The following is a 24,549-nucleotide window of genomic DNA, read 5'->3' on the forward strand; positions in this document are numbered from 1 at the left end:
AGGAGCTGGAGATCTTGTGGGATTATAATTTATAACTATCTCCAGGTGACAGAGTTCAGTTCACCTGGACAAAATGGCCTCTTTTGAAGGTGATCTCTGTGGCATCATACCCCGTGAAGTCTCTGCCCTCCCCAAGCCCCGCCCTCCTCAGGCTCCACCCTCCCCAATTCTCCAGGTACTTCCCAGCCCGCAGCTGGCTACCCGGCTTCCAAGGCTGCCTGTGGGCTGCAGTCCACTGCATGCACTTTTGATCTGTGGACACGATTTGGACGAAGTGGCATTGAAGAGGGGGCGTGGCCCATTGCTTCCCCCTCTCCCACTCTAGCGACTGATGCTGGAGTAGGGTTGCCAATCCCCAGGTGGGGGCAGGGGATCCCCCTGTTTGGAGGCCCTCCCCCCGCTTCAGGGTCATCAGAAAGCGGGGGGAGGGGAGGGAAATGTCTGCTGGGAACTCTGTTATTCCCTATGGAGGTTTATTCCCATAGAAAATCATGGAGAATTGATCCGTGGGTATCTGGGGCTCTGGGGAGGGGGCTGTTTTGGGGGGTAGAGGCACCAAATTTGCAGTATAGCATCTAGTGCCTCTCCCTAAACTACCCACCAAGTTTCAAAAGGATTGGACCAGGGGGTCCAATTCTATGAGCCCCAAAAGAAGGTGCCCCTATCCTTCATTATTTCCTATAAAAGGAAGGCATTGAAAAGGTGTGCCGTCCCTTTAAATGTGATGGCCAGAACTCCCTTTGGAGTTCAATTATGCTTGTCACAGCCTTGATCTTGGCTCCACCCCTAATGTTTCCTGGCTCCACCCCCAAAGTCTCCTGGCTCCACCCCCAAAGTCCCCAGATATTTCTTGAATTGGACTTGGCAACCCTAGATGTAGGATGCCGGGTGGAGTGGGGTTTTTTTCCCCAGGATGGAATAAAAACTGCATTACTGGTCCCTTCCTTTGGCTAGAGCAGGGAGGGGCCCCACAGGCTGAATCATCACCACCACTACCAATCCAAAGACCCATGTTGAGCTTCAGTCCTTCCAGGCCCCAGGGCCAGCCCTTCCTCTTTAGCCAAGAAAGTTCTTTTCTTTTTAAAGAGTTCTGTGCCCCCTTCCCGCCCCACTCAAGGCAGCCGCTGAACCATCCTCTTACTTTGGAACTTGTTTGTTCGTTGCAGTCAGACCCGTCGGAGGAACATGCGAAGTCTGACCAGAACCACCTTCAGGTGGGTGGTCAAGAGGGGCCAGGTCTGCAGAAACGAGCAGAGAGTGCACTCACCATCGTCTCCAACACCCTGGACGGTAACGTTCTCCCTGGCTTTTGGCAGAGCTGGATTTATCAGTTTTATTCATATTTATCGTTTTGAATATTGTTCTGCGTTAATGGTGAAAAATAGAGATAACTAATGTGACAACGGCAAGTAGAAATTGCAGAGGAGTTTAGAATATCTTCTAGCTCTTTAATACAAGCAGCAGCCCAAGCTCCTTCCGCCCATTTTGCCCTCCCTCCCTGCCCGCCCCCCCAGGCATCTGCCCCACTGCCTTTTGTTCCATGCTGTCTCGATGTCCTTAATTCTCACGTGTCCCTCTTTGGGCTCTGTAGACAAAGCTCCATTCCCATGGGATGGCTCGGCTTTCTCTTAACAATCCCCTAGCGGCTGCAGTCTCACTACTGGTGTGTGGAATTTGCCAGGGAAGGTCTCCATTAGAGGCCTTTGCTGCTAAAAGCCAAGGGTGGCTTTCCCCTGAGGTGGGACGCGCCTTCTAGCATTGGATGTGAACTGAAAGGAAAAAGTAACTTTTTAAAACTTGCCTTTTTACTGAATTTAGGAGAACTCCAGTACATCACAGAGGCTGGCTCTTTTCAGAGTCTGTCGTCGGCAGTTGGGAAGGATTTAAATCTGCAATTAAAGCTTGCCAGTTGATTCTGCCAGGGCTTTTTTTTGAGCAGGAATGCACAGGAACGCAGTTCCAGCTGGCTTGGCACCATGGGGTGTGGCCTAATGTGCAAATGAGTTCCTGCGGAGCTTTTTCTATAAAAGAAGCCCTGGCTTCCACTGACTTATTGCTTCATTGCTTATTGCTTTTTGCAGCTAGCTGTTTGTGCTTAAGTCTCTTGGCTGTTGCTTTCAGAGCTGGAGGAGGCACACCAGAAGTGCCCGCCCTGGTGGTACAAGTTTGCCCACAAGGTCCTTGTGTGGAACTGTTGCACGCCATGGATAAAGTTCAAGCAATTTATCAGACTCATCGTCATGGACCCCTTTGTGGATCTGGGGATCACTATTTGCATCATTCTCAATACCCTCTTCATGGCTATGGAACACTACCCAATGACCGAGGAGTTCAACAACGTCCTTGGTGTGGGCAACCTGGTAAGAAGGGGTTTTGCACTTTGTTTTGATGGTCAGGGAGTTTGGAAAGCTGGAGAAGGGAGCCCTGGTAGGTACCATAAGAAAGTCAGAATGGCCATGAGGAAAGCTGGTGGCATCTCTCCCCCATCATTCTGGCTCCATTTGTGACCAGCAAGATGCCCCTGGGAAGCTCTTGAGGGGAGCTGCAGAGAGAGGGTGGGTTCCACTTGAAAATGGAGGTTCCACTGTAGCTGTAATGGCTTTGACAAATTTGTAATCCTTAACTTCGGTCTTTTTCAAAAAAGCCATCTATGTTAGCGGGGCATTGGTTGCAGAAATACTTCTTGTCTCTGTGAGTTCCGTTGAGTAACTGGCTTCCTGCTCCAGTGGCTGGAGAGAGACAGAGAGCTTTCTTTTCACGCCATTCATAATTCCATGAACTTCTGTTATGCTCCCCTTCCCGTAATTTTATTGCTAGGCTCAAAAGCGTCAACTTCTTAAAATGTCTACCTGAAATATATTCTGATCCACGTTTGTGGCTGCCCTTTTCTCCCTTTAGAAAAGTAGCTGAGAACTAAGAGCATGTAATGTACCTTGTTGTCTCTCCTGCTGATCACCAAAGTTTGTTAATGGTTTTTCCATTTGAATCGGTGTGTGTGAAAGTCATAATTTTAATCATCAGCCACCTATAAAAGAGGCAATATGGACAGTGTGAAATAAAGAAACCGATCCAGCCCTTTGGACTGCTCTTCACCTCTGCCCGTTTACTGTTTTGCCTACTTGCTCATGGCCACAATGACAATTGAATTTAATTTTCGATTTATACCCCAGCCTATCCCGCCAGCGGGCTCAGGGCGGCTTACAACATTAAAAACTTTACAACAACATTAAATAAACCACATCCAAACAAAATAATATAATTACAGGATTATCAGATTAGATCAAAACCAGGATCCACGTCATTGGCTACCAGTCATAAAACTACATATAGGCTGGTAGTATTCATATAGGCTGGTAGTATTCATATAGGCTACATATAGGCTGATAGTATTCAGCATAACTGATAGGCATCCATTCCCTCCTGGTTTCAGTGCTGAGACAGGGACTCATGGAATCATAGAATTGAAAGGTAGCATAGAGGCCATCTAGTCCAACCCCCTGATCAATGCAGAATCAGTTTAAAGCATCCAGTGCTTTTAGAGAGAGAGAGGGTGTTTTCGCACTGACCTTACGCCGGAGCGATGTCCCTCTTCACCGCGCAGCGTCTGCGCGGATTTCGCACTAATTGCTCCGCAGAACCCGGAAGAGCCGCAAAGTCCCGTGGCTTTTGCGTCGCAAATGTAAACTGGTTTTTGGCGCCTATTAGCCTGAATGCAACTCTGATTAGGATCGCACTGGAAACAGATGATTTTTATTTGCAATGTTGTACTATTATTTTATCTGGGCTCCAGCCTCCCCTCCGCAGTCTGAGCCAGCTGTCTTCAAGCCTGAGCCATTCTCCACCCTGGACTGGGCCCCCTCCGCTGGCAACTCTGACTTGGCCCCACCATCAGACATATTTATAATTTAAATGGCTTTAAAATAAAGACATTTTAAAAATTAAAATTTAAAAGGTTATGAAACAAACTAAGTAACGTAGCAAATCAAACAAGTTGATTTTAGGCTTTTCTATCAGTTTCGGATCGCTTTTTCGGGATTCCTCCAGGCCTGTTCTCTCTGTTGAGTTTCTCCAGTTAGAGCCACAGTCGTCTTGCGGCAGCCTTTAGGAAATGTAGTGGACAGACTTTGTCTGATTAATCCCCTTGTATTTGCTAAATGAAATCCAACTCAAGGCAGGCACGCCCTGGTGGCATCTGCCAGGTCCCCAGTCGGATATCAAGTTATTAACACTCCAGGAGCTTGGGAAGCCAACACAATGGTATGTGGCTATTGTTATTTATAAGGCACGCTTGATGTGCTGTGGGAGGGGGAAGTGAAGAACTCACGTTCTAGGGGAAACAGAGGGAGGAGAAAGGAGGAAAATGCAGGCAAGGATTTACAGGATGAAGGCTGCACATAAATTAGGTTTAGTTTGCTTAGGGAATGAGATCTAAGACTTAACAAGAAAAGTGATGATTTATCACCAGTCACATCCCTTTGGTTCCATGAGCTACTCTTGTATTCTTGTAATCTATAAAAAGTTTACAGAAGGGGGGAGTTTGAGAGCAGATTTTTGCTGTTTGCAGCAGTAAGCATTCTGAAATATGGAGATGTGTCTTTAACTGGATGCAGAGGATGAAGTTCTTATACTTGGGGCCAAATTGTGTGTTACCATGATACCTGTGAAGATAGTTTCAGAAGATGCCCATGGCTGGTCATCCAGTTGGCTGCGTTTCCTGAAATGCAGTTTGGGTGTTGCAAATATGATTGTAGCCATTGAAAGGGTGTGAAGTTGGCTGGAGAAACTGGCTCCCTGCTTTTGTTGTTTCTGCTTCAAGCAGTTTTCTGGAGAGGCACAATATACATTTATTTTCTAAATAAATACTTTAATGTGCCAATAGCCAAGGAGCCTTGTTGAGCTAGCAAAGTCTCCAGGAAAGAACCTTTCTCTGTGCCACCGTCTAAAATCTTTTTGACCGGAGATGTTACAAAATGGAACTGCGACACAAAGCAAACGATGCAGTCTTTCAGACAGCAACAGCCTTTCCATAACAGTAAGGACCAGAGGTAGTTTTGTAGCCAGATACATTGATTAGCAATGCCTTTTTTTTCAGTTCCTAACTATCCTGGGCTTTGCATTTTACAACTCCTACTATTCCTGCTGCCACTGGTGTAGAGGCCGGAGCTGTAGATTAAAATGTGACTGGGGACTTTGACAGCCTTCATCTATCTGCCTGTCTCCTGCTGGTTCAAACGAGCCAATGATGTTCTAGCGCGTGAATGAGTTGTGTATATAGTTGGCTCCCTTGACCCAGTTCTCTAGTCTTAGTTTTACCTGTAACGTGCTGAATCACTAATAAAGAGCTTTGATCACTATGCAACAAGACTCCTCATGCAATGAACCCAGTATTTAACATAGATATTCAGAAACGTACATATGAACATATGAAGCTGCCTTATACTGAATCAGACCCTGGGTCCATCAAAGTCAGTCTTGTCTTCTCAGACTGGCAGCGGCTCTCCAGGGTCTCAAGCCGAGGTTTTTCACACCTATTTGCCTGGACCCTTTTGAGTTGGAGATGCCAGGGATTGAACCTGGGACCTCCTGCTTCCCAAGCAGATGCTCAGCCACTGAGCCACAGCCCCATTCATGGCTCTTTGGGGTCTCCACCTGAGGTTTTTCACACCTATTTGCCTGGACCCTTTTTTGGAGATGCCGGGGATTGAACCTGGGACCTTCTGCTTCCCAAACAGATGCTCTACCACTGAGCCACCGTCCCTCCCCAAGGATTTGGGTGTAATTCATAAATATAATATAAACTGCCCATGATTAGAAGCTTGTTCCGTTGTGCAGCTGGGCACGTTTGCAGTGTCGAAATACCTACTCACCAGGAAATAAGGTTTTGTGCAGTTGGGCAATAAGGTAAAAAAATAAATAAATAGAAGTTAGTAAGTGAGAACTTACTTGCAGAAGAGGTATCCCATCTTTCTCCATCTTGCCCATGGGGCCACCACTTGTCAGGCAGCCTGCCCACCAGCAACGCCGCCGCCACTCCCCTCCCCCCTCACTTGGTTCCCCACCTGCCCACCGGCTGCTGGAGGACACTAGTGGCTCCTTCACCCTTTCCCACCTGCTTGTATAGCTGCCCTTTCATGTCTCAGGCAGGGTGTGTGTGTGGCATTGGCTATGGCTACCCCTTCCTCTGTTGCCCCTCCACAGCTTAAAGGGGGCAGAAGGGGGGGCAGTCACAGCTCAAGTTCTTCCACCTGCCTGTCTTCCTCCCTGCTGCCTGGCGTTGAGGAGGCCACTGCGACTCCTGGTTCCCCTCCATGGCCTGACCACCTGCGCGGCCTCCTTGGTGGTGATGCCAACAGCAGGAACTCTTGCTCCCCACCCCCACTCCCATGGCCAGCTGAAGCAGGGGAGGGAGCAGGAGTGGCTCCTGCTTCTTTGTGCCCACCTTGTGAGGGGAGGGGGCTGGCTTTGCTTCTCCTACCGGTAGGGTTGCCAAGTCCAATTCAAGAAATATCTGGGGACTTTGGAGCTCTAAAACTGCATGGTGATTGTGGGGGGCGGGGCTTCCCCTGCTGGCCAGCTGGCTGGGGGCGGGGAGAAGCCTGAAAAAAACGGGGGATCCCCCGCTGGGACCTGGGGATTGGGAAGCCTACTTACTGGCCTACTGGCCTTCAGAGGAAAGGAAGTGATGGCAGGGATTAAGGGCCTAAGGGTGTGTTTGTGCTTGCACATACCATCTATTCCTCTGTTTGGGGGGTATTTAATCCCCCTCTTAAAATTCCTTAGATTTTTCTGCAAACCTGGGTCTCCCCACTCCCAAATCTCCAGGGATTTCCCAACCCAGTGTGGCTGACTCCAGAACCTCCTTTCAGTTATTTTCAGGTGGGTAGCTGTGCTGGTCTGCAGTAGAAGAGCTGGGTTCCAGTCCGGGAGCCCATAGAGACCAACAAGATCCCCAGGGTATGAGAGTCAAAGTTCTCTTTGTCAGATACCTATTGGCATCTTGATTCAGGTGGGCAGCCCTGTTGGTCTGAAGCAACAGAACAAAGTCTGAGTCCCACAATACCTTGAAGACCAGCAAAGTTTTATTTATAAGCTTTCATGTGCATGCAGAAGAAATCAGTGGCTATTAGCCACAGCATATTGTTGGAACTCTCTGTCTGGGGCAGTGATGCTCTGCATTCTTGGTGCTTGGGGGGCACAATGAGAAGGCTTCTAGTGTCCTGGCCCCACTGATGGACCTCCTGATGGCACGTTGGGGTTTTTTTGGGGGGGGCCACTGTGTGACACAGAGTGTTGGACTGGATAGGCCATTGGCCTGACTCAACATGGCTTCTCTTATGTTCTTATGTGACTCAGAGTGTTGGACTGGATGGGCCATTGGCCTGATCCAACAGGGCTTCTCTTATGTTCTTATGTGACACAGAGTGTTGGACTGGATGGGCCATTGGCCTGATCCAACACGGCTTCTCTTATGTTCTTATGTGACACAGAGTGTTGGACTGGATGGGCCATTGGCCTGATCCAACATGGCTTCTCTTATGTTCTTATGTGACATAGAGTGTTGGACTGGATGGGCCATTGGCCTGATCCAACAGGGCTTCTCTTATGTTCTTATGTGACACAGAGTGTTGGACTGGATGGGCCATTGGCCTGATGCAGCATGGCTTCTCTTATGTTCTTATGTGACACAGAGTGTTGGACTGGAGGGGCCACTGGCCTGATCCAACAGGGCTTCTCTTATGTTCTTATGTGACACAGAGTGTTGGACTGGATGGGCCATTGGCCTGATGCAGCATGGCTTCTCTTATGTTCTTATGTGACACAGAGTGTTGGACTGGAGGGGCCACTGGCCTGATCCAACAGGGCTTCTCTTATGTTCTTATGTGACACAGAGTGTTGGACTGGAGGGGCCACTGGCCTGATCCAACAGGGCTTCTCTTATGTTCTTATGTGACACAGAATGTTGGACTGGAGGGGCCACTGGCCTGATCCAACAGGGCTTCTCTTATGTTCTTATGTGACACAGAGTGTTGGACTGGAGGGGCCACTGGCCTGATCCAACAGGGCTTCTCTTATGTTCTTATGTGACACAGAGTGTTGGACTGGATGGGCCATTGGCCTGATCCAACAGGGCTTCTCTTATGTTCTTAAAGCTTATACCAAAGATTAAACTTTGCTGGTCTTAAAGGTGCCACTGGGCTCAAACTTTGTTCTATTGGAATCTTGTTCATCTCCAAGAAGATATTGGACTCAGATCTAGCTTTTCTCCTTTTCAAGTTTTGGAGCAGTCACCCAACCAGGACTAGGATGCTAGCAGCACTGCTCCTGTGCATCCAGGGGCGATGTTCTGTACATGCTACCCTGTGCTCCTGTGGTTCTCTGGTTGAGAGGAGGATTGATTGGTTTTAAAAATAAGTTACGTGCCCCCCCTCCAGAGATCTGCTGGTGGTGACTTACAACTGATAAAACAATACTATTAAAACACAAGCATTAAAGACAAAGTCATTTAAACAGAAACATTAAGAACTCACACCATCTCCCAGAAGTGTGAGTGTGGATCCAGCCGTGCAGATAAGAAAACTTAAGTTAAGTTTTCTTAAGAATGCTTGATGAGTTTCACGGGTTCCTCCCTCCCATTCCTGTCCACTTAATCCTTTGACATTTTTCTCCAGAGGGTTTAATTCAGAAACAATTTAGAGGGCTCTGAGGGGGTGGAGGGATTAGCAAAAATCAGCACCCTTTCTTTAAGGAAAGTTAAGGGCACTGAAGCATTCTTAAGAGAGGTGATTAATTTAGCTAACCTGCCATCAAAGCAGAGTCAATTAAACATATAAACAAAAAAGAGCCTGATTTGACAGTATCTATAATTGTAAATTTTGTGAAAGAAAACAAACTGGGGAAAACATAAATTTGAATTTGTGCAAGGCGATGTATGCAAGGAACATTGTGCTTCAGGAGAGCTCCTTATCCCTTTTCCTGGTTCATTTTCTACTACTTGTGCTCTTCTTTCCATAGGTCTTCACTGGAATATTCACAGCTGAGATGGTGCTCAAACTGATTGCTCTAGACCCCTACGAGTACTTCCAAGTTGGGTGGAATATTTTTGACAGCATCATCGTCACATTGAGCTTGGTGGAGCTTGGCCTTGCCAACGTCCAGGGCCTGTCCGTGCTGCGTTCCTTTAGGCTGGTAAGGGGACTCTGCTCTGCTCACAGAAGCCTTCTGCCAAGAAGCTGTGTTCTGCTACCACCACCAATGCCAGGTCAAGATCTCACCCTCCTCCTCCCACACCCTGGGTACTGGGAAGCCAAAGTGGGAAGATACCACACTAGAACTTCCCTGAACATTGTAGAGCATGTGGTCCAAGACCAGTGCCAGTTTGGTGTCGTGGTTAGGAGCACAGGTTAGCCTTGCAAGGGAAGGTGGGCTCAGAGGAGCACACATGCTGATGTGCCGCCCACCCACTCTATGCAGACTTGGGAAGCTGAGAGTGGGGGTGAGGAGGCACCTGCCGTCACCCCTGTAGGCCAGGGGGCCTACCTGACCTACTCCCACGTGCCAGCCATGTCTGCTTGGTGTACAGTTTCCAGCATCTCCAGTTAGGAATCAGGCAATACATGATGTGAAAGACCTCTGTTTGAGGCCCTGGAGAGCTACTGCCAGTCTGAGTAGACAATACTGATCTCAGTAGACTGATGGTTTGGTGCAATATAAGGCAGTTTCATATGTATCCTTTAAAAGCAGGATAACAACAGTGCAAGAGGCTCACTCTCAATTGGCAAACCGGAGAGGTTTTTGAAGGATTAACCTGCTCCAGTCCAGAGTCACAAACTATTAGCTGGCAACCAGAGGGAGGGGGGGGGGGGAGAGCGGAATGATAGTGTGCTGACAGTATGAAGTCACTTCTGGCAAATGCCTGGAAGTGATGTCGCATCACCAGTGTGAAGTCAGTGTGACACTCTTGGATTTGGACAAAACTTGGCCAGGTGTTCACCAGGAAAAAATCTCTCCCCCCCCCCCCCCCGGGCAGTGTTCCCACTAAGCAGAGTTAGTGTGAGCTAGCTCATAGTTTTTTAGTCTCTGGCTCACACATTTTTGTCTTTGCTCAGGAAGGATGACCCCAAAGCACAAGAATTGATGCAGCCGCTCACAACTTTAATGCCAGGAGCTCACAAAGTAGAATTTTTGTTAACAAGACTCCCCAGCTTAGAGGGAGTATTGCCCACTGGCACTCAGAGCGTTCATGGGGGACAGGAAAAAAAAGACCAGGAGGCCTCCCACTAAGGTCCCATCTGAATCCGGGTCACTTGCACATGAGATATCACCTGCAAAAAGTCAAAGATATTTTTGGCTCTGAGCGAGGAGAATGTTGTTGGCTTTGCCAGTGCTCCTTCTCAGGGTGGGAACAGAGTTACCAACTCCAGGTTGGGAAATGCCTGGAGATCTGGGGGCACAGCTTGGGAAGAGTGGAGTTTGATGAGGGGAGGGAACTCAGCTGGAATGTGATGTCATAGACTCCGCCCTCTAACACTGCCATTTTCTCCCTGAAAGTGACCTCTGTCACTTAGAATTCAGTTGTAATTCCAGGAGGTCTCCTGTCCTGTCCTGGAGGCTTAGAAAGCTACGGGAAACAACAGGGTGAAGGTTGAGCAAAACTGAGAAACACTGTAATAATAACGCTTAGAAAAACATTTGCATCCAACTATTTATGATATATTTCACAATTCACTGTATTACCAACTGCACTTCAACAGCCTTTCATTCATTAACTGGCGATGAACCAGAGATAACGGTTGTACACATTTGAAGTTTATACTCTGTTCAGCCTTTTCTTCTGTGTCGACAATGTCAATTTTGTTAGTTCCATTCAAGTTGCGGCCAGAGGAAAATTTCACAATGGAAACATGCATTGAAACCTAGGGTGCATGTTGCCACATATTCCTGCCTATGAAGATGCGCACTGCTGGCTGTGCAGAATAGCGGTCACCTGCTTTTTTCAAAAGGAAGACCGCTTATCAGCTATCAGCATTCAAGCGTCATGCGGGTGGTGGCTGGAGTGATGCTTTTGCATCAAGGACTTAAGAACTGTGTCTTTCATGATTACACTGACAGAGGACTGTGATTTCTATATCAAAAACTATTGAATATTGAGTATTATGTATGTGATAAAGGTTATGTTGAAGTGCAGTTGGTAACGCAGTGAATTGTGAAACATATTATAAATAAAAAGTAAAGGTAGTCCCCTGTGCAAGCACTAGTCATTTCCGACTCTGGGGTGACGTTTCTTTCACAACGTTTTCATGGCAGACTTTTTACGGGGTGGTTTGCCATTGCCGTCCCCGGTCATCTACGCTTTCCCCCCAGCAAGCTGGGTACTTATTTTACCGACCTCGGAAAGATGGAAGGCTGAGTCAGCCTCGAGCCAGCTACCTGAAAACCCAGCTTCCATCGGGATTGAACTCAGCACTGCAGCCTTACCGCTCTGCGCCACGGGGCTGTTATATCATAAATAGTTGGGTGTAAATGTTTTTCTAAGTGTTCTTACACAGTGTTTCTCTGTCCTGGAGGCTGACACCCCCAGGTGAGACAACAGTCATCTAAAGAATGGAGTGAAGATCCCCTCATGCAGGATCACCCTGAGCTCATTTGTGAGCCTTATTATGAGCTGCATGGCCTGGGGACTCCCCAGTTTTATAGTTCATCTCCAGACTAAAGAGATCGGTTCCCCTGGAGAAAAGGGATGCTTGGGAGGGGGGACACTATGGCTTGAGGTCCCTGTCCTCCCCAGGCGTCACTCTCCCTCAAATCTCCAGGAGTTTCCCAACCTGGAACTGGCAACCCCACAGCCCCAACCCTCACCAGACTGAGGCCCCGTCCCTCTGAATGAGACTCCCAGAAGAGGGGTGGGGTCAGCTACATCTCATTAGCTTCAAATGAACCCTTGTGACACTTTCCTTCAGTTGATCCACTCATTTATTGATTTGTGTGATTGTAAGGTACTGAGGTCCTCATGAGTTTTTTCTGTGTAAGCATTTATGATTATTTGGGTGTGAGGGTGGATTGTTTTAATGTTGCTTTTTCAGTATGCGGGGGCTATATGTTGTGAGTCACCTGCCTGGCCCCTTTTTATTGGGTAAAGGTGGGGTGAAAACAAGTACAGCCAGGTTCACAGTCTTGCAGAAAAAGCCAAAAGAGTCAGAAGGCTGTGGCTGGAACTCCCTGAGAAGCTGAGAAAATAGACAATCTTGAGACTTCAGGATAATAAAGTTCAAGTGATAATCTTTGGATATTGGTAAGCTTAGTGCTTGCTTGTTTATTTACAGGTAAAGGCTGCCTTTCTTCCCAGTCAGGGCCACCAAGGCAGCTAACAATTAAAAATGCATCTTTCGGGGTCCCCAACCCTTTTCAGGCTCAGACACCTTTGGTTCTGATGCCGCTTGAAAAGTGCAGCCACAAAATGGCTGCTACAAAATGGCAGCCATAGGAGGCAGAGCCAGCCACAAAATGGCTGCTGTAGCTCACTTGCAGAAACACAGTGAAAATCTCTGTGCTGCTGTGGTGGCACAGTCAATCAAATCTCCAGATGGCCAATCAGAAGCCCTGCTGGGCAAAAGCCCCACCTGACACCTCTTGCTTTCTAAAAACATTTGACAGGCACAGGAAAGGTGACAGCAGGTCCATGGTGCCCATGGGTATCACCTTGGGGAAGCCTAACTTAGATCCTCTAGCTGGCGGCAGAGAGTTCCATAGGCTAACCAGGCTCCCTCTCCCTTTCCCAGATGAGAGTGTTCAAGCTCGCAAAATCCTGGCCGACCCTCAACATGCTGATCAAAATCATTGGCAACTCAGTGGGTGCCTTGGGCAATCTGACCCTGGTGCTGGCCATCATCGTGTTCATCTTTGCCGTGGTGGGCATGCAGCTGTTTGGGAAGAGCTACAAGGAGTGCGTCTGCAAGATTTCCGCCGACTGCGAGCTGCCGCGCTGGCACATGCACGACTTCTTCCACTCCTTCCTCATTGTCTTCCGCATCCTCTGTGGGGAGTGGATCGAGACCATGTGGGACTGCATGGAGGTGGCCGGACAGGCCTTGTGCCTCATCGTCTTCATGATGGTCATGGTGATCGGGAACTTGGTGGTAAGCGGCTTTGCCCAGCAAGGCACTAGGAGCCTAAAGTGACAGCCTCCTCTTAACCTCGCAGGCTAGGCTTCCCAATCCCCAGCTCCCAGCGGGGGATCCCCCGGTTTTACAGGCTTTCCCCCTCCCCCAGCCAGCTGGCCAGCGGGGGAAGCCCCACCCCCACAGCCATTATGCACCTCCATGAACAATTCCCATAAGGAATGATGGGGAATTGATCCGCGGGTATCAGGGGCTCTGGGGGGGGGGGGCTGTTTTTTGAGGTAGAGGTGCCAAATTTTCAGTATAGCATCTAGTGCCTCTTCCCAAAATACCCCCCAAGTTTCCAAAGTATTGGACCAGGGGGTCCAATTCTACGAGCCTCAAAAGAAGGTGCCCCTATCCTTCATTATTTTCTATGGAAGGAAGGCATTTTAAAAGGTGTGCTGTCTTTTTAAATGTGATGGCCAGAACTCCCTTGGAGTTCAATTCTGCTTGTCACACCTGTGCTCCTGGCTCCGCCACCAATGTCTCCTGGCTCCACCCTCAAAGTCTCCTGGTCCCACCCCCAAAGTCCACAGATATTTTCTAGAATTGGCAACCCTATCGCAGGCGCTTCTGGAAGGCACACGGTGCTGAACAAACGGAGGCGGCATTGCAGAGATCCAGCAAGGAAGAACAGACCTGCCCATCCGGTTCACGATTTGTTCAGGGCTGGGTGATGCTCAATATGAGTCTATCTTTAGCTGCATTCTCTCGGCACTTCAGCTGAGAGAATACAGTAAAGAACCTCGTAAACCTTCCAGGAACCTAGAAAAGAAGCAGGGCCTTCTAGGAGGTGAGAGGACCTACCCCAAGGGCCTAACCAGACACATGTGGAGTTTCTGGTGCAAAGAAGTGTCTCAGTCTGTCTGATTATCCCTAGACCTGTTGCTACCACTGAATTTGTCAGACTCGTCTAGCCATAAGCCCTTGTTGCCTTTGCCAAGAAAAACCACGTGCTCCAATCCTGCCTCTTCCCTTCCCACCCCCAGTGCTGCAGGACACCCATAGATGGGAAGGTGCACTCCTACATCTGTCCTTTCCTTCTCCTGCCCCCAGTTCTTCCTCTCCTTGCCTGGCCCAGTGAAGCCTGGTCTGGCAGCAGAGGCCCGGCTGCTCAGCAGAGAAGGGAGCAGGTAGGAGGAGGAACGGAGCTAGGACGGGCTCAGGGAAGACAAGGTTCTGCTCACTGGGGGTGGGGGGCGTACCCGTTCAACCATGACACTTTCGTGCACTTATAACCAGGGGTCGTTTTGTAGACAAAAAGGTGGTGGAGCTCATCCAGGAATTGTTATGCTCCATAGCACAGTCATTGAGAGCATCTAGAAACTAGGGTTGCCAAGTCCAATTCAAGAAATATCTGGGGACTTTGGGGGTGCAGCCAGGAGACTTTGGGGGTGGGGCCAGGAGACATTAGGGACGGAGCCAGGAGCAAGGGTGTGACAAGCGTAAATGAACTCCAAGGGAGTTCCAGCCATCACATGTAAAGGGACGGCACACCTTTTCAATGCCTTCCTTCTATATGAAATAATGAGGGATAGGGGCACCTTCTTTTGGGACTCATAGAATTGGACCCCCTGGTCCAATCTTTTTGAAATTTGGGGGGTATTTTGGGGAGAGGCACTAGATGCTATACTGAAAATTTGGTGCCTCTATCCCAAAAAACAGCCCCTCCAGATACCCACGGATCAATTCTCCAAGATTTTCTATGGGAATAAATCTCCATAGGGAATAATAGAGTTCCCACCAGACATTTCCCTCCTCTCCCCACCCCACCCCGCTTTCTGACGACCCTGAAGCGGAGGGAGGGTCTCCAAACTGGGGGATCCCCTGCCCCCACCTGGGGATTGGCAACCCTACTAGAAACTCATTCTCTTTCTCTCGACCTGAACATATATTGACCCAATCAATCTGCGGGTAGTTAAAATCACCTATTACGACACACAGGGCACCAGCCCCCCTCCTCACTGCCTCCCAACAACTCTCCACCCAGTTCCCTTGCATAACTGCCTCTGAGGGCATACAGAATGCCTCTCCATCACCACTAGGTAAGGACACCTGGATATATCCAGGACTGGTGGAAATGGGTCCTTATAAGCACGAGTTGCTTCCAGCCCGGTTCCAGCCATTTTTGAAACTTTGCCTCCAGGCTGGACATATTTTTGGTGTTGCGGATCCAGCTGTCGTTTTCCTATTCATGTCCCTTTTGGCATTTCCGTTGTAAGCTATTAGGAGGAAAGGTGCGGAACCTGGGAGAGGAAAGAACTGGCTGGAGCAGCCTTTAGGGTTACAGGCAGCAGCAAATTGCTGGAGCTGGGGCTTCAGAGCAGCGTCCAAGAGTTGTGGGGAAAGCAAAAGAAGTTTTATATAAAGGTCCGAGTTAAGTCCTGAGGCATGAGCCATGTGCAAGCAGCCGTGACCTTGGCTATTAGCAGAGTCCCGTCTCAAATGAACTCCTGGCAGAGGAGAGGCACAAATCTGGCTGGGGGTGAGCAGGACTCTGGCTCCTTGCAGCAAAACACAGTCTGCTTTCTTGCTGATGTTACTGTACATGGCAGACCCCATGGTGCCGGCAGTGACAGGGAGGGGGGGAAGCAGAGGGAATGGGGCAGAAGTCTGCGGCTGACCTCTATCACCTCTAGGCTTCCCAATCCCCAGGTCCCAGTGGGGGATCTCCTGATTTTACAAGTTTCCCCCCCGCCCCACAGCCAGCTAGCCGGCGGGGGAAGCCCCACCCCCTACAGCCCCCACAGCTCTAGATCTCCGGCAGTTTTAAGAAATAATGGGGAATTGATCCGCGGATATCAGGGGCTCTAGGGGAGCTGTGTCTTGAGGTAGAGGCACCAAATTTTCAGTATAGCATCTAGTGCCTCTCCTCAAAATACCCCGCAAGTTTCAAAACGATTGGACCAGGGAGTCCAATTCTATGAGCCCCCAAAGAAGGTGCCCCTATCCTTCATTATTTCCTATGGAAGGAAGGCATCTAAAAAGGTGTGCTCTTTGCTACACTCACCTCTTTCTTCCTTGACCTGAGCTCTTTGCATCGGCTACCTGTGATGGTCTGCATCAGTTCCAGGTTTCTAAGCCTCGCTGCTGAAGTTCTGTGCCTTCTCTTTTCCCCTTCTCCCTTGGACTCTATTCGGGAGGCTTTTATGCCGCCTCTGCTTGAGCTGGGCTACAATTAAAATGAATAATCAATATAAATAAGTACTGGTTTCCGGGCAACAGAGCTCAATTTTGCTGGAATCAATGGCTGCTTTGGAGGGTGGACACGGCACCCTGCCAAGTCCTCCCCCTCCCCCACCTCCACTCCCAAAATCTCCAGGTATTTCCCCACCCAGAGTTGGCAGACCTAAAGGCACACAAGCTTAGGGAATCCCAAGTGAGCCCCCCCCACCACAGTCATCACGCCCATTAGGCAAATTAGGCATTCGCCCAGGGCAGAATCATGGCCAGGGTGCTCTTTCGGCCTACCCACCCACCCTGCGCTCGCCGCCGCCGCCCTTGCTGCCGCTCTCACTGCCCCGCTCTCACTGCCCCAGTTGCTGCCCTGCTCTCACTGCCACCCCCGCCCTCACTGCCCCACTCTCACTGCCCCAGTCGCTGCCCTGCTCTCACTGCCACCCCCGCCCTCACTGCCCCACTCTCACTGCCCCAGTCGCTGCCCTGCTCTCACTGCCACCCCCGCCCTCACTGCCCCACTCTCACTGCCCCAGTCGCTGCCCTGCTCTCACTGCCACCACTCTTGTCCTTGCTGCTGCGCTCGCTTGCGTGGCCCTGGAGTTGTGGCAGCGGCAAGCAGCGGGCAGCAAAGGTGAGAGGCGGGGGCAGACAGCAGAGGGCGGGCAGGGTGGTGGTGAGGGCATTGGGCAGCAAGCCTTCCTGGGGCGCCCCGCACCCTGCCCCCCACTTTGGACAGGCCATCCTCTTATTCTTATGTTTTAAAGGACAATGGACAGTTACTTAGTTGAATGTTTATTTGTTGCCTTAAAATAGAAGACGTACTTTTTAAAATCGACTGCAGGGAGCAAGGGTTCTTAACATCAGAGACCCCATTCACCCAAGACTGGAAACAGCCATCTTCTGTGTCAAGTAGCCAAAGTGGAGCACAGTTCGTTCGTGTGGTCAAAACTGTATGTTGTGAGTGTTCTCCCGCAGCATTCATACCACTCAAGCTGAAGACACACCTTCTCCAAAACAACACTTTGGGGCGAAAGTTAGTTTTCAGACGAGCTCTTGCTCAAATGAAGGGCTGAAGTGGCCTTCGGAGGGGCTGGGTGTGTGTGGTGCGGGCATCGGAGCTCTCAAAAAAGGCAGGTGTCAGATTGGTCCATTCTGGGAAGGGGTGTTACGGGCCTTGCCAAAGCTGGCCAAGTGTCTGTTAAGAACCTCTTTCAAGGGATAAGAGATCTCTTGGCAGGATTTTGCTGACCGAATTCTGATTTTCCACAAGGAGCTGACTCAGCTTGATCCAGGCTAGAAGGGGTATGCTGACAAGATGGTCGCTCAGGATGTTTCCCACGTGTGACTCTTCTGGGATTCTTGTGGCTCTACCCCCTGGGACCCACCCACATGAGATGTTCCACGGCAAAGGAAGAAAGGAGGGGCGGGGGAGGGTGTGGGAGGACAGTGTCCCACCTGGGGCAGTAGCTTTGCTCATTTAAAAAAAAACCCTGCAGTGAGTTTACTTCACAGTTCTGGGCGACCACAGCAAAAATATGTATTGGAGTAATGCTGGGGGGGGGACCCAATGTGATTTTTAAAATGCTCAAGTTTTGTATATTCCATGCGACTACTCCAGTCCAGCAGAGGAAGCAGGTTTCTAGTCAGGAAGGAAATGCCTGCTGTAGTTATTCCTTTTTCAAATCTGGCAGGGAGTTTATACATGTTTAGGGATGGGGAGCTGCCAGAGAGCCTCCAGCTGACAGGTGGGAATTAAAGTGCAGAATAAATAAGAGAAGAGCCAACTGTGTTACTAAAGTGCAGGATACACTATCCTGAGACTCTCAGCTTGCCTTGAGTAAAAACCCAAACATTTCTAGCCCCTATAACTGCAATGAAGAGCCTGGACAAAACTGAGATGGGAACAGCACTCCCAGAAACAGAATAACACATTTGCAAGAGAAGCAAATGCCTTCTCTTTTGCATATTATATACAGATTCTTCTAAGAAAAGAGCTTGGATTAGTTCAAACGTTTCAATATCATTGTAAGGCTTTGCTCTGAGTAACACTCCAGGGAACTTCTCACGACGAATGCAGAAGAAGCTTCATTTGAGATAAATCAGCAAAGCAAACACTTATGGCAAGAAAGCCTTTCCTTGCCAGAACTGAAATAAAATTAAACTTAACTAATATATATAAAGGTCAAGGTAGTCCCCTGTGCAAGCACCAGTCATTTTCAACTCTGGGGTGACTTCGCATCATGATGTTTTCACGGCACACTTTTTACTGGGTGGTTTGCCATTGCCTTCCCCAGTCATCTACACTTCCCCCCCCCCCAGCAATCTGCAATCTGGGGACTCATTTGACCGACCTTGGAAGGCTGAATCAACCTTGAGCCAGCTAACTGAATCCAGCTTCTGCCGGGAATGAACTCAGGTCATGAGCAGAGAGTTTGGACTGCAGTATTGCAGCTGACCACTGTGTGCCCCCCACACACACCGATAACCTAATGGCCCTGGCCATATGCACCAGAATCCTGGGTGCAATTCCAGTGCCAACATATATTTAAAAGCACTCTCAGGTCAATAAGGTTGCACATTCCAATCCAGAGCTACTCTCCCATGTCTCCATCTTCTTCTAGGAGAGCCAGTTTGGTGTAGTGGTTAAGTGTGCGGACTCTTATCTGGGAGAACCGGGTTTGATTCCCCACTCCTCCACTTGCACCTGCTAGCATGGCCTTGGGTCAGCCATAGCTCTGGCAGAGGTTGTCTTTGAAAGGGCAGCTGCTGTGAGAGCCCTCTCCAGCCCCACCCACCTCACAGGGTGTCTGTTGCAGGGGAGGAAAATAAAGGAGATTGTGAGCCGCTCTGAGACTCTTCGGAGTGGAGGGCGGGATATAAATCCAATATCTTCTTCTTCTTCTTCTTCTTTTTCCATGGAGATGTGCTAACCAGCAATTCTCTCAGGCTCACCTTTCCCTCTTCTGAGCCCCTTACTTGGAGTAACTCACATTAGTTACTCAGAATGATGAAGTGGAGAACATAGCAGTTGGTGAAAATACATGTCTTATAGATATATCTGTTGTTCATGATACACACCAGTCTATACTACTACACATTAATTTATTTTATTTTTATTTCATTGCATTTATATTCCGCCCTCCCCTGACGGGCAGGAATATAAATGCAGGGCAGCTGAGTTAATGAATATATGATATATAAATGCAGGGCAGCCGAGTTAATGAATATATGATACATGAATATATAAAGTATATGAATACATGAATATGTGAATAAGCAATGAAAATACTACAGAGAATATTCAGTTGATTAAACAAATACAACTGCACTTTTAGCATCAATAACATTCAGGAGCATATTTTTTTTTTAGCGCATGGTCCACACAGCCTTGCTTGTATCCTGGGAAATGCTGTTGTATTACTCGAGTTTTGTTCTGAGTTTTCTGTCCCTCTGTCCTTGGCGGCTTCTCTTTTTTAGTGCTGATTTCTGAGGGAGCCTCATTCCTTCCTTCTCTTCTGTGGCCCCTGCAGGTTCTCAACCTCTTCCTGGCTTTGCTGCTCAGTTCCTTCAGCGCCGACAGCCTGGCCGGTTCCGAGGATGATGGGGAGATGAATAATTTGCAGATCGCCATTGGCAGGATCACACGGGGGATTGATTTTGTCAAGAAGCAAGCCCTCTGGCTCCTTCACCAGGTCTGGAAGGGGAAAAAGCAACCCCCAACCAAGGAGGAGGAGGACAGCAAGAAGGAGAACTTTGTCCTCAACCGCATGGACCCAGGTCAGGACTCCAAGTCAGATTACATAGACGGCGTAGTCAAAAAAGAGTCGGCCGTTGATGGGCTGTGCCCTGTGGATGTGGGCCAGGACTCCAAATCAAATTACATCAACGGCATAGCCAACAAGCCCCCCGTCGTTAACGGGCTGGACATCAGCCAGGGCTCCAAACCGAATTACTTGGAGAGAATCGCCAAAAGAGCTCCGTTCATTGATGAGCTGGATCACATGAACTTCATCAACAATCCCAACCTGACCATCCACGTCCCAATCGCCTCTGAAGAGTCCGACCTTTATGATGAAACAGACACAGGAGAAGAGACGGCTGAAGACACCAAGGTGAGTCCCGGATCCCTGCAAGGAGAGGCAGAGAATGGGAGTGGGCGCAGGGGATGTTCCAAGGGTTGTCCTGCTGGGCTCCTTGGATGTTTATTAGGGTTCCCTTAAGAACATAAGAGAAGCCATGTTGGATCAGGCCAGTGGCCCCTCCAGTCCAGCACTCTGTGTCCCATAAGAACATAAGAGAAGCCATGTTGGATCAGGCCAATTACCCATCCAGTCCTACGCTCTGTGTCACAGAAGAACATAAGAGAAGCCATGTTGGATCAGGCCAAAGGCCCACCCAGTCCAACATTCTGTATCACAGAAGAACATAAGAGAAGCCATGTTGGATCAGGCCAGTGGCCCATCCTGTCCAACACTCTGTGTCACATAAGAACATAAGAGAAGCCATGTTGGATCAGGCCAGTGGCCCATCCAGTCCAACATTCTGTGTCACATAAGAGAAGCCATGTTGGGTCAGGCCAGTGGCCCATCCAGTCCAACATTCTGTGTCACATAAGAACATAAGAGAAGCCCTGTTGGATCAGGCCAATGGCCCATCCAGTCCAACACTCTGTGTCACAGAAGAACATAAGAGAAGCCATGTTGGATCAGGCCAGTGGCCCATCCAGTCCAACACTCTGTGTCACATAAGAACATAAGAGAAGCCCTGTTGGATCAGGCCAGTGGCCCATCCAGTCCAACACTCTGTGTCACATAAGAACATAAGAGAAGCCCTGTTGGATCAGGCCAGTGGCCCATCCAGTCCAACACTCTGTGTCACATAAGAACATAAGAGAAGCCATGTTGGGTCAGGCCAATGGCCCATCCAGTCCAACACTCTGTGTCACATAAGAACATAAGAGAAGCCATGTTGGATCAGGTCAATGGACCCTCCAGTCCAACACTCTATGTCACATAAGAACATAAAAGAAGCCCTGTTGGATCAGGCCAATGGCCCCTCCAGTCCAACACTGTGTGTCACATAAGAACATAAGAGAAGCCCTGTTGGATCAGGCCAATGGCCCATCCAGTCCAACACTCTGTGTCACACAGTGGCCAAAAATTTTTTATACACACACACACACACACACTGTGGCTAATAGCCACTGATGGACCTCTGCTCCATATTTTTATCTAAACCCCTCTTGAAGGTGGCCATGCTTGTTGCTGCCACCACCTCCTGTGGCAGTGAATTCCACATGTTAATCACCCTTTGGGTGAAGAAGTACTTCCTTTTATCCCTTGAGAAGCTTACAGAACGAGCTTGCCCATCCTTACCAAGCTTCTCTGACAGTCAGGGCCAACAGCGCAGATAGACATGTCCAAGTAGCTGCTAAGGGTTTCCGTGCCAAGGCCGAACCCACTGCAGGCTCCTGGCAACCATCCTCTGTGGCCACCCAGCTCCAGAAACAACCGCTTCCCAGCCCTTCTCCCTCTGAGCAGCAGCAAGGATTGGGTCCCTCACAAGCCATGCCTTCTCCTTGATGGGGGAGAGGAGAGATGCTGCCAGCAAAGGGCATCAGAGGAAGCTCTTCCAGAGCAGCCATTCACCCTCTGGAGCAGAGCAGTGTGCTGTCTCTTCTCCTCTTCCACTACTCAGGCAGGCATCAGCAGCATCTGCCAGTCCTCACCACCTCCCCTCATGGGCAGACAAAGCTGGGAGCAGCAATGGCCCCCTGCCCTGCTCTTCCAAGAGGCATTCCCCAGCCGTTGCCTGCTCACCCAGTACAGGAGGAAATGGGCAATGCTGGAATGCCCAGAAGCTGGATATAAGAGGATGACCTGAAATGAAGGTGTGCTTGGACTGCTTTCATGCTCTTCTACACCACTTTTCAGCTAGCGGACTCTTTAAAATTATCCCATTTAAATAGCTTACTGTTTTTAATCGGTTATCGTTATAATACTGATGAAATCGACAATCAGCTCATCAGATGTCAGAAAACGGTAACAGTGTGCAAAAAAACCCACATTTGGAGTTGGCAAGTCTGCTGTTGAAGGCCTTGCAGTGTGTCTCTGAGTCCTTGCAGCACAGCTTACCCCCCACCTGCAGTTCCTGCGACCCCTTTCTGGAACTCTGCTGTGCCTCCTATCCCCCCAGCATCTTTGAGATTCCAGGGTTATGTATTCAGGAGGCCTCACTGCTGCCCAGACACCTCCCGGGGACCATCATCACATGTCCAGAGATGATCCTAGCTGAGGTATTAACACTAGATCTAATTGTAGGGCCCTCAGCAAGTTTCCGCAGCTCCCTGGCCTCCTCCCCCTGCTCCACCCCCCCCAGTCACTTATAAGCAAGCCTGGAAAGCTAACAACACACAAACTGTTTGCACCCAGTTGCCTCCCAGCCAAGTTCTCCCTTCCTTGTCGCAGGATCAGGTTTCCTGTCACTGACTTTGAACTTGGGCAGCCTACCTTATTAGCTGCTTGCCTCCAACCCCTTCTCTCTCTCTCTCTCTTTCCTGGTAGCAGATTAGGGATAAAATGAAGACCTCCATCAGCAACCAGTTTTATGGGCAGATGGCTTTGAGTCAGGGACAATCTTCTCTTCCAGCCTTGGTCCTTTCTACCCAGAGATCCCTGGAGTGTTGGCGGGTTGCCAGCCTCCAGGTAGCGCCTTACAATACTCCCTCTAAGCTATGGAGTCTTGTGAGCAAAAAGTCTGTTTATGCTACTGCATCAATTAGTTTGTTCTGGGGCCATTTTTCCTAAGCTAAGACAAAAATGTGTGATCCGGAGTTCTAAAAAACTGTGAGCTAGCTCACACTGACTCAGCTTAGATGGAACACTGGCACCTTGAGATCTCCTGGAATTACAAATTAAATTGAACACAGCTTGCAACTCAAGGCATTTTAGGCTAGAGTCTTGCACATGATGTGCCAAAAGTGAGGTATATTCAGCAATCTGGATATACTGGAGAGCCAGTTAGGTGTAGTGGTTAAGGGGGCTGGACTCTTATCTGGGAGAACCAGGTTTGATTCCCCAGTCCTGCACTTGCAGCTGCTGGAGTGGCCTTGGGTCAGCCAGAGCTCTGGCTAGAGATGTAAAATTTCTGGAAATTTTGAAGCTTGGAAAAAACCCCAGGTTTTTTCCGTTGTTTTTTTTTTTTTTCAGGAAAAACCCGGAGATTTTTGGAAAAAATTGAAAAAAATTTGAAAATTTCCAGATTGAAAGTCATTGTTACTTTAGGAATATAAAATATGACTATGGACTTGGCGTGAAATTATCACAACTAGCATATTAAAAATATAGCGTATCCAAACAATTATTACAAGAAGAATTTACTTTTAAAATCATATTTATTTGTAATTGTAACAAATGGAGCAACAATCTCCTGAACTGTTTACTAGTTTATGTGGAACAGGGGAAAAAAAACTTCCACAAAACAATTTTTAAAAATCCAGAAGTAACAGTTATTCCTATTTCCTCTCCAAAGTATTAAATAAAAATAGAAAACTCATTCTCATAAAAAGAACCGAAGAGGGGGGAAGTGTATAGAAGGGAGTGTAGGACTAATTTCAATGAATGGGCATGGCCTAGGACTTGCTTGGCCTCAGTGCACAGAAATTAGAATAATCTAATACCAGACATATTTTTTAGAAATGATTTGGAAAATATTTGAACACCTTGTCTTAAAATATTTTATTCATCATGTTAAAATAAAACATTCCAGAATCAATTTTTCGAAATTTTCAGGGGGGGGGGGGAGGCTCCAGGAAAAAACCAGGAAAAACCACCTGGTTTTTTTCTGAATTTTTCTGGGTTTTTTTCTGGGCCTTCACATCTTTAGTTCTGGCAGAGGTTGTCCTTGAAAGGGCAGCTGCTGTGAGAGTCCTCTCAGCACCACTCTCTTTACAGGGTGTCTGTTGTGGGGGGAGAAGATATAGGAGATTGTAAGCCGCTCTGAGTCTCTGATTCAGAGAGAAGGGTGGGGTATAAATCTGCAGTCTTCTTCTCCACTTGCAGCTGCTGGAATGGCCTTGGGTCAGCCATAGCTCTGGCAGAGAATGTCCTTGAAAGGGCAGCTGCAGTGAGAGGCCTCTCAGCCCCACCCACCTCACAGGGTGTCTGTTGTGGGGGGAGAAGATATAGGAGATTGTAAGCCGCTCTGAGTCTCT

The 24,549-nt window shown here is 48.7% G+C and overlaps 1 protein-coding gene across 1 annotated transcript in view; it reads left to right on the top strand.

Moving 5' to 3' along the window:
- Positions 1–24,549, top strand: part of SCN4A (sodium voltage-gated channel alpha subunit 4) — a 97,738-nt gene that overhangs the window by 38,067 nt on the left and 35,122 nt on the right. Inside the window, exons 11-15 of the mRNA XM_060255861.1 lie at positions 1,167–1,290; positions 2,122–2,360; positions 9,013–9,186; positions 12,777–13,133; positions 19,868–20,449. Coding sequence (XP_060111844.1) covers positions 1,167–1,290; positions 2,122–2,360; positions 9,013–9,186; positions 12,777–13,133; positions 19,868–20,449 — 1,476 coding nt within the window. The remainder of the gene's footprint in view (positions 1–1,166; positions 1,291–2,121; positions 2,361–9,012; positions 9,187–12,776; positions 13,134–19,867; positions 20,450–24,549) is intronic.

This window comes from Heteronotia binoei, chromosome 15, assembly GCF_032191835.1.
Source record: "Heteronotia binoei isolate CCM8104 ecotype False Entrance Well chromosome 15, APGP_CSIRO_Hbin_v1, whole genome shotgun sequence".
Taxonomy (NCBI): Eukaryota; Metazoa; Chordata; class Lepidosauria; order Squamata; family Gekkonidae; genus Heteronotia; species Heteronotia binoei.